Here is a 16,196-nt window from a genome sequence, read left to right on the forward strand (position 1 = left end):
TATTTACCTAAAGCACTTATTTTCTTTTTTGCAATTTCATTTATTCTGAGTCACTTTATTTGTAATAAGTGAAGAATTTTAATACTTAGAAATAAGTTGTAAAGAAAATAATGAGAATCTTACCATGCTTTAGAGGAATGTAATTTCTAGAAATAGTTAAAAGAAATGAAATACTAAGATATTATTTTACCTTCTTTATATAGTTGTATATACTGGCAGTATGAAAGCAACTAGTGTCATTGATGATTTTGGGGGGGCGGGTATTTTTGTATTCTAGGTTTGCTGCAACCTCATTTAGAGAGGGTTGCCATCGATGCTTTACAGTTATGTTGTTTGTTACTTCCCCCACCAAATCGTAGAAAGCTTCAACTTTTAATGCGTATGATTTCCCGAATGAGTCAAAATGTTGATATGCCCAAACTTCATGATGCAATGGGTACGAGATCACTGGTAAGTTGATTTCTTATGGAAAGAATAAGTCTGATTCATAAACCAAAATAAAAAACCAAACTACGTAAAAGTACTACTCAAGTGATGTCTTAGTCTTAAAGTGCTAGATTCTTAGGTTGGAAAGGCTCTTTAGCCTTTCTTAGCAGCAAAATTTTGGTGTATTAATCTTTTGTGCACACTCTGTTATACTTTCACATGCTGGTGTTAATCTTGACTAAGGACTTTGCCTGCTCATTCATCCTGAATCACCTCAGAGTGATTGACCAGTCAGACCACGTTATGTTGCCTTGTCAATTGTTTGGTGGATAAGGAAGAGGAAATGTAGGTACTGTTGAAAGCTTAAGGAGACTATCACTGTGGACGCAGAGAACTAATGGAACTTAATACAGTAAGTCAGTGTTTCAGAGAACATAGTAATGGAAAAGTAGGTCATTGTGGACAAGAAGTTGGGAAGCACTATTGCCAAACAGCCTTAGGCTCCTTGTGAAAATGAGGACAAGGGCATTTATGTGCAGATAATTGATTGGAAATGAACTCTTGAAATAATATCTTTAATCTCTCTCTTTTTTTTTAAGTCACCACTTCCTCAAAATGCAACTTCAATTTACAAGAGGTTCTTATAGCAAGGAATCTGGAGTTACGCTTTCTTCCACTCATTATTAAAGATAGTTCTTTAACAATGACAGACCTAATATAAAGAAGAAGAATTATTCTTGAGTAATTATAGCACTATTAAAAAGCATAGGAAGTTTATAGAGGAAGATGTTTTCAGAGACATGACTGGGAAGGTGATCATTTTGGTTTTGCACTTTTAGGATTTGAAGTCATAGGACCTCTAAGAGAAATTGAAATTTATCCAACAGAATGTTGGAAATATGAGCCAGGTGAAGAAAGATCAGGGGAGAATGCAAATTGTTTTGGTCATTTACATAGGCATAGTACTTGAAGCTATGAGAGTGGATGAGCTCTACAAGGCTAAGAATGTGGAGAAAGAGCAAAAAGCTGAGGTCGAGCCATGGAAGGAGACAGGAAACGCTGACTGATGTGTAGGAATAAAACTAAAAATCTATCAATTCTATAAATATTCTGATCATCTACTATGTGTGAAATATTTAAAACAGAATTCTGATTTCTAAGTATTTTAGAATGAGGTGTGTGTGCGTATTACAGTTAGAGGGTTACATAGATATAAGTGAGAGTAACGAGAGTAATAAGTGAGAGTAATCAATTTTATCCCAGGATTTGAAGATCCCATAAGATGGAATTGAAAAATGTGTGTTTTAAATTGCTGTCTAAAGAATGACAGAATAAGCATTTTTAAAAACCATTTTCCAGCATTTCAAAAGCTAAATGGCATCAGCTTTGCAACCACTTATGAATAGAAGTGTTCTATATGTTACACATTCTCCTGGTTTGTGTTTTTTTGTGGGTTTCATTTAATGTAATTAGTTATTGTTCTCTGACAATCTTTAAGCTTAAACAACATATATATGTGGTATTAATAGAACCTATGGTGTTTACTGATAAAATTGTGACAAAATTGTAGAAAAACCAAAGCCTTTTATAATTCTTGGGAATTACATTAAGGATATACTTTTTTTTTTTTTTTTTTTTTCTGGTTACACAAGATCACACTCTGTTACCCAGGCTGGAGTACAGTGGTGTGATCACAGCTCATTGCACCCTGGAATTCCCGGGCTCAAGAAATCCTTCTGCCTCACTCTCCCAAGTAGCTGGAACCGCAGGCATGCACCATCATGCCTGGCTAGTTTTTTATTTCTTTGTAGGTATAGGGTTTCACTATGTTGCCTAGGCTGGCTTCGAATTCCTTGCCTTGAGTGAGCCTCTCACCTCAGCCTCCCAAAGTGCTTAGATTACAAGCATGAGCCACCATGCTCAGCCATGGAAAAACTTCAAAAAGGATTTAAGTATAATCAAATTCTTACATTTCTAACTGTATAAATCATTGTCCTCATTTTTAAACTGAGGGCTGCTTATCACTTTATCCCAATACTTCACATAATGCTACCTGGAAATTACTGATATTCCAGTTTGTATGCAACCTTAGCTTTTTAAGTTCACATATTTTAATGTTTTTCTAGATGATACATACCTTTTCTCGATGTGTGTTATGCTGTGCTGAAGAAGTGGATCTTGATGAGCTTCTTGCTGGAAGATTAGTTTCTTTCTTAATGGATCATCATCAGGAGATTCTTCAAGTACCCTCTTACTTACAGACTGCAGTGGAAAAACATCTTGACTACTTAAAAAAGGGACATGTAAGTATTGTGAGTCTTAAAATTCTCTGCAATAGTCATTTGCAAGTGGCAAACTCATCTCAAAGTAGCTTAATCAAAAAGGGAGACTTTATCAGCTCCCATAAACAACCTCTGAAAGTCAGGAGTGTAGACAGAATCTGGGACTCCAATAGCTATATGACTCTTTCCATCCCTCCATCTCTTGTTTCTGTGCTGATCCTGTGTTTGACAATGGCTCCTTCACATGATGAGGCATGTGGCTAGTTGAAGTTCATGAGTTAGAGCTTTACATTTGCAATTCGAAGGAAAAAGAGCCATTCCTCCATCTCCAATTTTAAAAGCTCTGGATATAGACTCTTAGCCTAGTTGAGGTTAAATATGCATCGTTTAGGTTGTTAAGAGTGAGTAGGATGGAGATAGGGCCTTACTCTGATTGGTTCTACACAAATTAAAGGAGAATTTATTCTTCACAAAAGGTGAAGGTAGAGGGGGTAAAATGGGAAGGAACTATTAGAAGAAGGAGAGAAGGAATATTGAGCAGCCAAAGTAACAGACATCTACTGTATTCTGTCTTTGGCTGCCCAACACGTTTATGTTTTTCCATACATACCATTCTAATATTGCCCTGGCTTATAATTATAACTATCTCCTAGAATTTCTGTCTTATCAGAAGACGTTAGAAGCTCTGCCTATGTCCCTAGGCCTCAAAAAAAAAAAACATGAAAACTAAAAATATTTCATTTCAGTAAATATGCTGATCATCTACTACCTGCACTGTCAGAACATTAAAGCCTTAAAATGAATTAGGATAACACTTAGATTGTTATTTTATAGTTAAAAGAATAAAACCCATAGTTAATGGCAATAATTATAATACCTGTCTTTATTTAATGTTTATTGTGTGCTGAGCCCTTTCTATATATTTTCTTATGTAATTTCCATTTTAATGATGAAGAAACAGACCAAGAAAAGTTAAATGCATTGTTGAATGCTACAAACCAAGTAGATTATGGAGCTGGGGTTTAGAACCTACTGACTTACACACCTCTACTGCATAATACATGGTTTTTTTAATGTGCTGAATGTTTGATTGGTGGTAAATCAATAGGTGCTAGATCCCATCAAAAGAATACTTTATCATATAAGAACATGACCAGAATTAACAGACTTACATCATTTTGTTCACTACAGATTGAAAATCCTGGAGATGGACTATTTGCTCCTTTGCCAACTTACTCATACTGTAAGCAGATTAGTGCTCAAGAGTTTGATGAGCAAAAAGTTTCTACCTCTCAAGCTGCAATTGCAGAACTTTTAGAAAATATTATTAAAAACAGGAGTTTACCTCTAAAGGAGAAAAGAAAAAAACTAAAACAGGTAAGAGAATGAGCAAGTTCTCAATCATGTAAATATTTTCTAATGTGTTGTTCCTGGTTGTTAATAACATTTAGAATCTACTTTCTTATTTTAATATTTTACATTTTCAGTTTGAGGTATATAGACTATATATTATGATGACTTGTATATGTGCATTAACCTAAAACATGTCAGTACCTACCTGAATTTGCTCTTTATCCTGAATTTTAAAATAATACCAACAAAAATAATATATACTCTCCTTTTTCACTAGTATTCTGTATAATCATAGCTTGGATTAGCCTGGGAAAGCAATTATAAGGTATGGATACGTATCTTTGAGTGACTTATCACTATGTTTTAGAATTTTTAGCTCTGAAAGCCCAGTAGCCACATGATTTTGGCATGTCTAATTCTAAGTCTGAAACACTGAAAGACATATGAATACTAGATGCCTATGCCCTTCATAGGTTTTACCAGTGGGAAAGAAGATCCGGAATTTAGGGAGAGAATTAACATCAGAAGAGAAAGAATCCTAAAATGTTAATGTTAATGAGATCTAAGAGACCTTATAGTATTCACATGAGAAGAGAGAGGAAAAGGCAAGGATAAAATGAAAGGATACTAATCTCTATAATACTTCTTTGAGAAAGACACTGAATTCTTATAAAATGTTGAGCACTGCTTCAGCTTGGGAAATAATGTTAAATACCTTATAATTTCTCACCTCATTTTTAAGTTTCAGAAGGAATATCCTTTGATATATCAGAAAAGATTTCCAACCACGGAGAGTGAAGCAGCACTTTTTGGTGACAAACCTACAATCAAGCAACCAATGCTGATTTTAAGAAAACCAAAGTTCCGTAGTCTAAGATACTAACTGAATTAAAAATTATGTAATACTTGTGGAACTTTGATAAATGAAGCCATATCTGAGAATGTAGCTACTCAAAAGGAAGTCTGTCATTAATAAGGTATTTCTAAATAAACATATTATGTAAGGAAGTGCCAAAATAGTTGTTTATCAATGTGAGACTCTTAGGAAACTAACTAGATCTCAATTGAGAGCACATAACAATAGGTGATACCAAATACTTTTTGTTTTTAACACAGCTATCCAGTAAGGCTATCATGATGTGTGCTGAAATTTTATTTACTTGAATTTTGAAAACTGAGCTGTGTTAGGGATTAAACTATAATTCTGTTTTTAAAAGAAAATTTATCTGCAAAAGTGCAAGTTCTGAGATATTAGCTTATGAATTAGTTGTTTGGGGTTACTTCTTTGTTTCTAAGTATAAGAATGTGAAGAATATTTGAAAACTCAATGAAATAATTCTCAGCTGCCAAATGTTGCACTCTTTTATATATTCTTTTTCCACTTTTGATCTATTTATATATATGTATGTGTTTTTAAAATATGTGTATATTTTATCAGATTTGGTTTTGCCTTAAATATTATCCCCAACTGCTTCAGTCATTCATTTGTTCAATATATATATTTTGAATTCTAGTTCTCATAATCTATTAGAAGATGGGGATATAAAAGAAGTATAAGGCAATCATATATTCATTCAAAAGATATTTATTTAGCAACTGCTATGTGCCTTTCCTTGTTCCAGATATGCGGAGACAATGATAAATAAAACATATAATCTCTTCCATAAGGTATTTATTTTTTAATCAAGGGAGGTACACCTATCAGATGCTTAAAATAATAACACTACCCACTGAAATCAGGGCATATAGAATCATTCAGCTAAAGAGTGACTTCTATGATGATGGAACAGGTCTCTAAGCTAGTGGTTTTCAAACTGGTGCACATTAGACTCACCCGAGGAGATTTAAAACAGCCTATATGCCCAGGGCCTAACTTATACTAATTAAATCTGAATTTTGGGGATGTTGTATAGGGATTAGTATTTTTTTTAATCTAGGTGATTCCAATATTCAGCCAACTGTGAGAATCAATGGCCTAAATGCTTTTTATAAACATTTTTATAAGTGTCAAGATAATGGCACATTGACTTTATTTTTTCATGGGAAGAAAATGCCTGCCAAGCATAAATGACTCTCATCTTAAAACAAGGTTCTTCAGGTCTGCTTGACTGTCTTGGTACAAACTTGAAGCAAGTTGCCTTCTATTTTTTACTCCAAGATTGTTTCATATCTATTCCTTAAGTGTAAAGAAATATATAATCCCTGGGTTGTAATAAAATTTTAATGTTTAATGACTATTCTCATTTCTCAATGTAATTTCATACTGTTTCTCTATAAAATGATAGTATTCCATTTAACATTACTGATTTTTATTAAAAACCTGGACAGAAAATTATAAATTATAAATATGACTTTATCCTGGCTATAAAATTATTGGACCAAATTGAATTCTTTCTAAGGCATTTGTATACTAAAACTTTTATTGTTTATACATATAGATATGTAAAATGTGGATTATGTTGCAAATTGAGATTAAAATTATTTGGGATTTTGTAACAATATAATTTTGCTTTTGTATTATTGACAAATATATAAATAATTAATAAAGGCAGGAAACTCATTTGCATTAATGTACATGCAATTGAGATTACAAAATACATGGTACAATGCTTTAATAACATAAACTCTGCCAGTCAGGTTTGAATCCTACTATGCTATTAACTAGCTAGTAAACTCAGACAAGTTACTTAACTTCTCTAAGCCCCAGTTTTGTTATCTATAAAATGAAGATGATGATAGTACCTCTCTAGGATTGCGAGGATTAAGTAGGATAATGCATATAAAGTGTTAGCACAGTGTCTTGCATAGAATAAGCACTCTATAAATATCAGCTTTTACTAGAATCACCTAGGATTATAGCACTAGAAGAGATCTTAGCAAAAATGTGGTCCTTTCTGTTGCTTTGGACAGACATGAACCAAAACAAAACTACGAACAATTGATGAATCTTATTAACTATCTTTTCATTATGAGACAAAGGTTCTGATTATGCCTACTGGATGAAATTTTTTAATCTAGTCAAGAGGGAAAATTTGATGAGGAAGGAAGGAATGGATATCTTCAGAAGGGCTTCACCTAAGCTGGAACATGGATAGATTCCATTCTAACATAAAGATCTTTAAGTTCAAATATAGATGAGTTGACTGGTAGGTTTGGTGGTAGTTGCTTTCTCGGGATATAAGAAGCAAAATCAACTGCTACAAGTAAAGAGGGGATGGGGAAGGTGTTGTATATTTAAAGAGAGAAAGTGTGAAAAAGTCTAATTGTGGGAATGCACAGGTTTCACCAGATCAAATGATGTCTGGTTATTCTGTAAATTATAGTTCTGATCCCAGAAATTACTGCCTCTGCCATCCCTAATATCTTCTAATTGGTATATAATGACCCACTCTTCTCACGTTATCCAAACAGTCATGTGGCATTTAGTAATGGAACGTACATAGAATTTCCCACTGACTTACCTTTCTGTCGTTGGGAAACTTAAACTCTGAATCTTCTCATCTATACAATGTGAATTAAAATATCTACCTAACTGAGTTGTGATTGTAGTGAAAGAAAGGCAATATATTTAAATCTTGAATTTAGCAAGCCCATTTTCGATTTTTACGTCCTTTCCTCTTGCCTTGCATTGAGTTTAAGATCTCTACTAATTAAAACTCTTTTGCTATCAAGTTTCTTTTCTTGTATCTCACAATATATTTTCTACCCTATCAGTGGTAATATTTTTTACCTCGTTTTTGGTGAAATTAAAGATGGTTATGGAATTTTATATCCTAGTAATCTGTACCACCAAGAGATATACCACCCTTTTATTTTGAAAGTGAGAGAGAGAGAGAGAGAATGCGTGTGCGTGCATGCGTGTGTGTGTGTGTGTGTGTGTGTGTGGTGTTATTTGAAGAATTTCCGGGAAAGAAATGAAGGATAGCTAGTTTTAATATTAAATTAAATTGAAAGAGAATCGTTTCACCAAAATAAATTTAACAGTTCTAAATACAGTAAGTACAGAAACTCAGACTTATGTATTTACTCAGAATTAACTTTTACTAGGAATGCTTTGTTTTCTCAGAACTGGGAGAAACATATATGTTAGTTGTTTTTATGTCTTCTGAAAACCTCTCAGAAGTGTAGTGAGGAAACAGAATTTATAAGATAAGTGAAAGTATTGTTCGACTTTTGCTCATTATAAAAACTCACAATTTTTCTACCAAAGCCTACCTTCATGTATATTAGTGGACTTCCAAATTGTCTCTTCTATCATACGCAACTAGGAAATGAGATAAAATACATGAAACAACTTTTTTCAAACATTGGACTACGGGTAATGCAGGGCTGTGATCCCCAAGAGGGAAAACAGGTGATGAGCCTTGTGATTGCCCCAGATAACTGCCTGAAGGCAGTTGCCAGCAGAGGAACCAAAATAAAGCCCAGTGGTCTCACTGCAATTAAGAAACCAAAGATGACTGAGTTCAGAATGACTCAGGGAGCTGCAAAGAAAAAGAGCTCCAGAGATCTGCAGAGTAGTCCTCCCTAGAGGTTTTCGTTGAGTATTAATTAGCATGGGGCAAAGGAAATGACTTGAGTAGTATATAACAAAGCCAAAGAAAGAATGATTGGAAAGCAGTAAACAGTTCCTGGGTCTCACAGGGCTAAGAATAGTTAACCCATCAGCCAAAATGGAGAGAGCTTGTCATACAGGGGACATTGGGTGGCATCCTCAACATGGTTGTGCTTTAGTAAGTAGGGCCAATTTAGTTTTAGAATAAAAGCTGCTATGGATTTACTCTAACATTTAAAAGCAAGCGTTAAAATGTTCAAATTGGTCTTCAAGCACTGTGTGCCAGAACAAAGTTTCCGACTCAAGAAACAGAGCAAAATCCAGCATTCAGCAATGTAAAAATCACAATGTTGATCATCCAATCAAAAATTACCAGACATGCAAAGAAACAAAAAATATGACACAGAGTCAGGAGAAAAATTAATCAATCAAAACATACCCAGAAATGGTAGAGGTAATGGAATTAACAGGCAAACTTCCAAGGAGTTATTATAATACTCTAGGATAAAAAGAAAATCAGAAATAAAGTAATAGAAATGGAAGACATTAAAAAGATCCAAATAAAAATTCAAGAAATGAAAAATGCAATATCCAAATTGAAAAAAGTACATGGAATGAGATTAACAGAAAATTAGATACAGCAGAAGAGAGGTTGGTGAATTCAAAAATATCAGTAGAAACTAAAATAATATATACAGAGAAAACAAAACTGAAAAAAAATGAAAGGAGCCTCAGTGAGCTGTGTAAAAACATGAAACATTAACATGTGCAATTGGAGGCTGAGAACGAAGGGGAAGAACACAAAATTATTGGCCAAAAATAATGACTAATTTTTTTCTAGATGTGATGAAAAACATAAACTCACAGAAGCTAAAGTAACCTCAAGCAAAAAAAAAAAAACAAAACATAAAACCACACCAAGGCACATATAATCAAGTTGATGAAAACCAGGGATAAAAAGAAAAATCTTAAAAGTAGCCAGAGACAAAATATATACAGAGGAACAAAAAGTAAGAATGAAGGTAGATTTCTTGTCAAAAACTATGCAATCCAGAAAACAATTGAGGGATATGTGATTGTAGATTTGCGAACTTGGCTGGGAGTTGATGTCGGCTTCTTAGGACTACTCCTAGCTTTGTCTTAGATCATGTTCCCCACAATACTGAGACAAATATTTGTGTTTATGAGGTTTACTTGGGAATGACATTTGTAAGAAAGTGATGGAGGTGGGATGGGGCAAAAGAAAAAATTTAACCACGATGCAATTGCAATAAAGGCCTCGGCTGATCCCGTGGGGGGTCCGGGAGCTGTGATGACTTTTCAGAATTGTCCCAAATTAAGAAATGGGGCTGGGTCTTTTACCTTCATATAAACCAGTCAGTGGATATGGGCTGATCCTGGGGAAGAGACGTAACCTCGGTAACGTAGTTCCCTTTAGCCAGGCACAGTTCCTAAAGAGGAATGTAGCCCATATTCCTGACAGCTGGAGGAATAAATGACTCAACTCTGAAAGGATCTGTGCAGAACACCCCACATTCACTACAAGGGACCCCTAGCATTAAAACTAAAAAAAAAAAAAAAAAGAAATGGTTTGTGTTAATGTGTAAGAGACAGAAGGAATGAGAACAATGGTTTTGATTATTTTAAAATTTAATATTGATTATTTCATATTTAAAAAATATATATAGATAGATGATTTGGAAATGAAAGTTTAAATCACCTATAATCTTATCCGGATATGACCCTATGAAAATCTTGGAGTATTCTATCTCCAGAACTTTATATCTCTTAACTACTCAGGAAAAAGTACCTTTTTGTCTTCTAAAGCTTATATGATTAGCTAGGGTTAAAGATTTAAAATAACTTTTCTTAAATATTCATGAGGCTGGGCACGGTGGCTCACATCTGTAATCCCAGCACTTTGGGAGGCCGAGGCAGGCGGATCATCTGAGGTAGGGAGTTCGAGACCAGCCTGACCAACACGGAGAAACCCTGTCTCTACTAAAAATTCAAAATTAGCCGGGTGTGGTGGCACATGCCTGTAATGTCAGCTACTCGGGAGGCTGAGGCAGGAGAATCGCTTGAACCTGGGCGGAGGTTGCGGTGAGCCAACATCACGCCATTGTACTCCAGCCTGGGCAACAAGAGCAAAACTCCATCTCAAAAAAAAAAAAATTCCTGATAACACTAAAAATACAGTGATAAAAGACTTGCCATTTTTGTTTATTACATACAATGTCTCAGACTTTTGTATTCATGTGTTTTCATTAGGTTTCTGATTTATAACTCGGAAATTCCTGCATTCATCTTTAGACGTTAGCAGTCTCCATCTGTCTTCTGATTCCTCAGTCATCTGATTTGTCAGGCAGCACCTTATGCCCAAGCAAAGAATCTGAATCTCTTTCTTTTCTCCAGCTTAATGGATCTTCATGTGTCCCATCCACACAGGCTTATATTCTACCTTTTACTGGATAGACATGCTACTGAGCATTACTCTACTGGTTCATTAAAGTGAAAATTAAATTTCAACATCAACCATAAACTGGAAGGAATTACATGAATTATAAATTACTCAAATATTGGTTGAAATTTAACTTTTGGAATCAGCATTGGATAATTTCTAAAGTAATTCTTTATGCATTTTTTTTTAAGTGACTCTCAGGCAGCAGTGCCATCTGCAGGCCTCCTCTGATGCAGCTCTTTTTAGTTTATGGAAATCTCTTCTTAAAAGGGATTTGGCTCTACTAAATATAGCTTTATAATGTCAAATACAAAGTGATGTTATTCACAAATTTTAAAAGGGTGAATTTACAGGTACAGATCTCTGATAGAAATTTTTTAACCACTAAGCTAATATTGACTGTCTATAGTTATAATCAAAATATCACACATAATGCACAGCATCTGGAATATATATGGAATGAGCATGGATTTTGGGGATCACACAGAACTGCGTTCTTGGGGCTCTTACTTACCAGCTGTGTGAAACCTTTAAAATGTTACTTAAACTTTCTGAGATGCAGGCTTTTTATTTATAATATGGGGATAATATTTTCTTCATTACATGTTTGACAGTTCAAATGACATGTATAAAGTGCCTAGTACAGAATGTGCATACAGTATACCCTCAATTGATAATAGTGCCCTTTTCCTTGAATTTAAAACAGAAGTATCTGTAGACCATTTATTGCTTTTGTGCCCAGAAAATTTAAAAGTTGTGAACATATCATTACCCTTTTAGAGAAAATAGAGTATGAAGGAACTGTCTTCCTAGAAAACTTATCCACCTCTTTTCATTCTGACATCCTTTAAAATTTAGCTATAGATGTATATGTTAATACCTGCATAGAATATTACTGTTAGATAGTTATAAGAAATTGATAAATAGTGGTTGCTGAATTTTGGAGCTATAAAAGGGTCTTATTTCTTAATGTGTATATCCTTGGTATTATTTCAATTTCAATCATGTACAATATTACTTTTTGAAAATAACAACAAAAAAAAACACCTAGAAAAGAAAAATATATGAGACTACCCTTACATTAAAAATGGACGGTAAGGCCAGGCATGGTGGCTAATGCCTGTAGTCTCAGCACTTGGGGAGGCCGAGACAAGCAGATTGCTTGAACCCAGGAGTTCAAGACCAGCCTGTGTAACATGGCGAAACCCCATCTCTACAAAACATATGAAAATTAGCCCAGTGGTGTAGGCCTGAAGTCCCACCTACTTGGGAGGCTGAAATGGGAGGAGCACTGAGCCCAGGGAGCTTGAGGTTGCAGTGAGCCATGACTGCACCACTGCACTCCAGCCTGGGCAACAGAGTGAGACACTGTTTTAAAAAGCAAAAACAAAAACAAAAAAAAACAAAAAAGAATTATCTCTCACCATCTAATCTTTGCTTCTAAGTATAACAAGATAGAAAAAAAAAAGTTTAATAGAGCAATTCAGATTTCGTATAAATTTCCTTTGAAATCATAAAATATACTCAAGGGAATCTGTATACAATTTTCCTCAAAATTGATTAAAATAAACTACCTATAATTCTCTCAGGAAGCAGAGGCTGAGCTAGACATATTCAACTGCTAGCTCTTTGTCATGTAGTAGACAACGGTTTCTATTTGCAGACTTTTTAACAAAGCACTCTGCCTTGAAGTCAGCCTACCATCTATGTGGAAAACTAACGTAAGTACAGTTACCTTGGTACATGCTACAAGAAGACAAGATTCTTTACCTATCAAACAAAACACTTAAGGCACGTTACATGTATTCCTCATACTATGATGGTGCAAACATTGCAGGTTAGGCTAGAAGAGATACAATAAAATCTGTGCTCTCTGGAAGATACAGGCTAGAAGAATTGGTAATTAATCGTCTTACCTGTAGTTTCCAAAGACTTCTGAATCAAATTTATTAGACTTTAACATCTACTATGTTATTGCATAGTATCCACAGTAATAGTCACCAATCTCTGCCACCCTTCACCTGACTAAATCAGACTAATTTCTTAGTACTCAGCGGAGGCACCACCTACCCTACTAAGTGGATCTCCTCCTGTGTGTGCTCCCAAAAGACCCTGTATCTGTGTCCACTACTGAACTTACCACATTTTGTTAAAATATTTTGTTTATATGCCTGGCTTCTTCCATCAAACCATGAGTTTCTGGATAGTAAGAACCTTCTTGTTCATTTTTATTAACTCCAATACCTATCACAGTACCTAGTGAAGTAAATCAAACTGTTTGACTCCAACACATATTTCCTTGACATATTTTGAGATAGCTGTTTAGAAATCCTGTAAACAGAAGTAGCTCTAACAAGCTGTCTTTTGTGGAGGAGATTTACATCTGTAGAGAATCTGCACTGATGCAGGCAGGCATTCCGTTGTCCAGATCTAGGAAAGGTTAACTGAGAGTCAGAACCCTTTAAAGGTCTGAAAGAAACATTTACCATCCATTCTCTTTGAGGGTTACTACCTGTGAGGTTTCATTTATATAACAAGACCATCTTTGCTAGCCAGGCCTCCTCTTCTCCTCTCTCCCATAACGTGTCTTGCCAATATAACCTAATTTAACCACCATCATCTATTTTGGGCCATGCTCGGAGCCCCTATTTTTTCTGTATCCTCCAGACAGTATATGAGTTTCTGAATTTCATCACTCCGTGACTCTCCCCATGTGCATGCTAATAGATTTATATGCCTTTTCTCCAAGCTGGCTTTTGTCATGTGATTTTTCAGTGAACCTTCACAAGGTAGATATTTTCCCTTGGCTCCTACATTAACATATACTTAGAAGTTACTCGAAAGATGTTAAATGACATAAATGGAAAGATAGGTCTGTGTCAGGCCTGTGGCGCCAAAGTCTGTACATAAGAAAGCTTTAAGGACAAAAAACCAAACACTGCATGTTCTCACTCATAGGTGGGAATTGAACAATGAGAACACATGGACACAGGAAGGGGAACATCACACTCCGGGGACTGCTGTGGGGTGGGGGGAGGGGGGAGGGACAGCATTAGGAGATATACCTAATGTAAATGACGAGTTAATGGGTGCAGCACACCAACATGGCACATGGATACATATGTAACAAACCTGCACATTGTGCACATGTACCCTAAAACCTAAAGTATAATTTAAAAAAAAAAGAAAGCTTTGAAAATGTTTCTGAAAAGTCCTCTTCTATAGTTTCTTGATTTTGATAAAATCAATCAGATTTTTGACTCCTCAGAAGGAAACAGTCAATCCTCATTATTCATAATTCTATGTTTGCAAATTCACCTACTTGCTAAAATGTATTTGTAACCCCCAAATCAGTACTTGCAGCACTTTCACGGCTATTCAAAGACATACCCAGAATGGTGTAATATTTGAGTCACCCAACATACACATTTCTCATCAAAGTCAAACAAGGTGATATTCTACCATCTTGTTTCAGCTCTTCTACTGTAAACAAGTGTCCTTTTTGAGGTGTGTTTAGTGCCACATTTTTCTGCTTTTTGTTGCCGATTTCACTGTCTGAAATGGCCACGAAGTCTGGTTCTGAGGTACTGTCTAGAGTCCCTGAGGACAAGGCCAGTGTGCCTCACTTACAGAGGAAACGCGTATGTTAGATAAACTTCATTCAGGTCTGAGTTATAGTGCTGTTGGCTGTGAGTTCGATGTAATGAATCAGCAATATATATAAAATAATGTGTCTTTATAATAGCAATAAATATAAAATAAGGTAATGTATTGATTGATTGATAAAAATGTTGGGCTTACAGTAGCCTAATCTTGTGTATCTGCTAGGAGCAAAAGTTCAGTATTCACTAATTCAGTATTTGCAGTGACTTTATAGAACTTCTACAAATCATGAGAATCAGTTGTATTACCATATCTTTACAAAACTGGAGGTATCGCGGTTGATTTGTTTTTCTTAAATATTTCTATATTTTCCAAATTTATAATCATGAATATGTACTAATTTTATGACAAGGAATAAAGCTTTTAAAAATAGAGACACTGTTTGTGATACTATAGTATGAGTAGAAAATATGTAGCAGTCAGATCTAGGTTTGAGTCACCATTCTGCCACTTACTACCTATGTAGTGTTACTACCTATGCAACTTTGGAAAAGTCGTTTAACTTTTCATAAGCTATTTCCCCATTTGTAAAACCAGGATAACACGATAGGACCTTATTCTGAGGATTAGAAACAATATAGCTAAATTATCCAGCTCAATATTTAGCATACAATGGACATGCAATAAAAATGCAGGAATGAATATTATTAACTTTCTCCTAGGATTAAACCACAGAAAAATCTAGCCTCAATGGCTCACACATCTTTGGGAAATCATGACTTTTATCCTAGTTATTATCCCCATTCATAAGCACAAATTTTACAGACTCAATGCCTCAGCTTCTCATCCCTTATGTTCATTCTATCTTTTTTTTTTAAGACAGACAGGGTCTCACACTGTTGCCTAGGCTGCAGTGCAGTGGTACAGTTATAGCTCATTACAGTCTCCAACTCCTAGGCTTAAGTGGCCCTCCTGCCTCACCCTCTGTAGTCACTGGGACCACAGGTGCCACCACCACACCTGATTAATTGTTGTTTTATTTTTCAGAGAGACGGGGTCTTGCTGTATTGTCCACTCCTGGCCTCAAGTGATCCTGCTGCTTCAGCCTCTCAAAGCGATGGGATTACAAACATGAGCCATCACACCCAGCTTATCAACTGTTTTTGAGTGTTCATCATGGGCAGGAACTATACTAATGTTGATTAAAATAGACAAGGGTCTTGCCTTGGTTCTTGCCATGGCTTGAAACATGTAATTTAGACCTTTGTAGGAGAACTGTAGTGATTTTGACTTCCACTTATATACCCCTTTGAATACTGGGATGTAGGGTTAAGACAATTAACCATAAAATATAGCATATTCTAAAAAGTGCTTCTTTTTCAAATCAAGTCCCATCAAGTATTTGCTCAGGGACCACCCCAGTCGTTTGTTCTTTAAACTGCTTAATATGTGTGGCATCGGAGTGTTTGATTTTCTTTCAAACAATAATTCTCCAAAGCATGTTCCACACGTTCCC

General features: G+C 35.3%; 1 protein-coding gene across 6 annotated transcripts in view; it reads left to right on the forward strand.

The window, feature by feature from the left end:
• Positions 1-15,916, forward strand: part of DEPDC1 (DEP domain containing 1) — a 31,988-nt gene extending 16,072 nt beyond the window's left edge. For 3 of the 6 annotated variants that reach the window (XM_032155633.2, XM_058439678.1, XM_032155634.2), the window contains 4 exons: positions 278-450; positions 2,553-2,729; positions 3,900-4,085; positions 4,804-6,434. In XM_032155633.2, the coding sequence (XP_032011524.1) occupies positions 278-450; positions 2,553-2,729; positions 3,900-4,085; positions 4,804-4,944 (677 nt within the window). In that variant the 3' untranslated portion in view covers positions 4,945-6,434. Of the gene's footprint in view, positions 1-277; positions 451-2,552; positions 2,730-3,899; positions 4,086-4,803; positions 7,733-15,727 lie in introns of those variants that run through there. The other 3 variants (XR_009213721.1, XM_032155635.2, XM_058439677.1) reach the window with 3 other exon arrangements.
• The last annotated feature ends 280 nt before the right edge of the window (positions 15,917-16,196 follow it).

This window comes from Hylobates moloch, unplaced genomic scaffold (genome assembly GCF_009828535.3).
Source record: "Hylobates moloch isolate HMO894 unplaced genomic scaffold, HMol_V3 SCAFFOLD_5, whole genome shotgun sequence".
Taxonomy (NCBI): Eukaryota; Metazoa; Chordata; class Mammalia; order Primates; family Hylobatidae; genus Hylobates; species Hylobates moloch.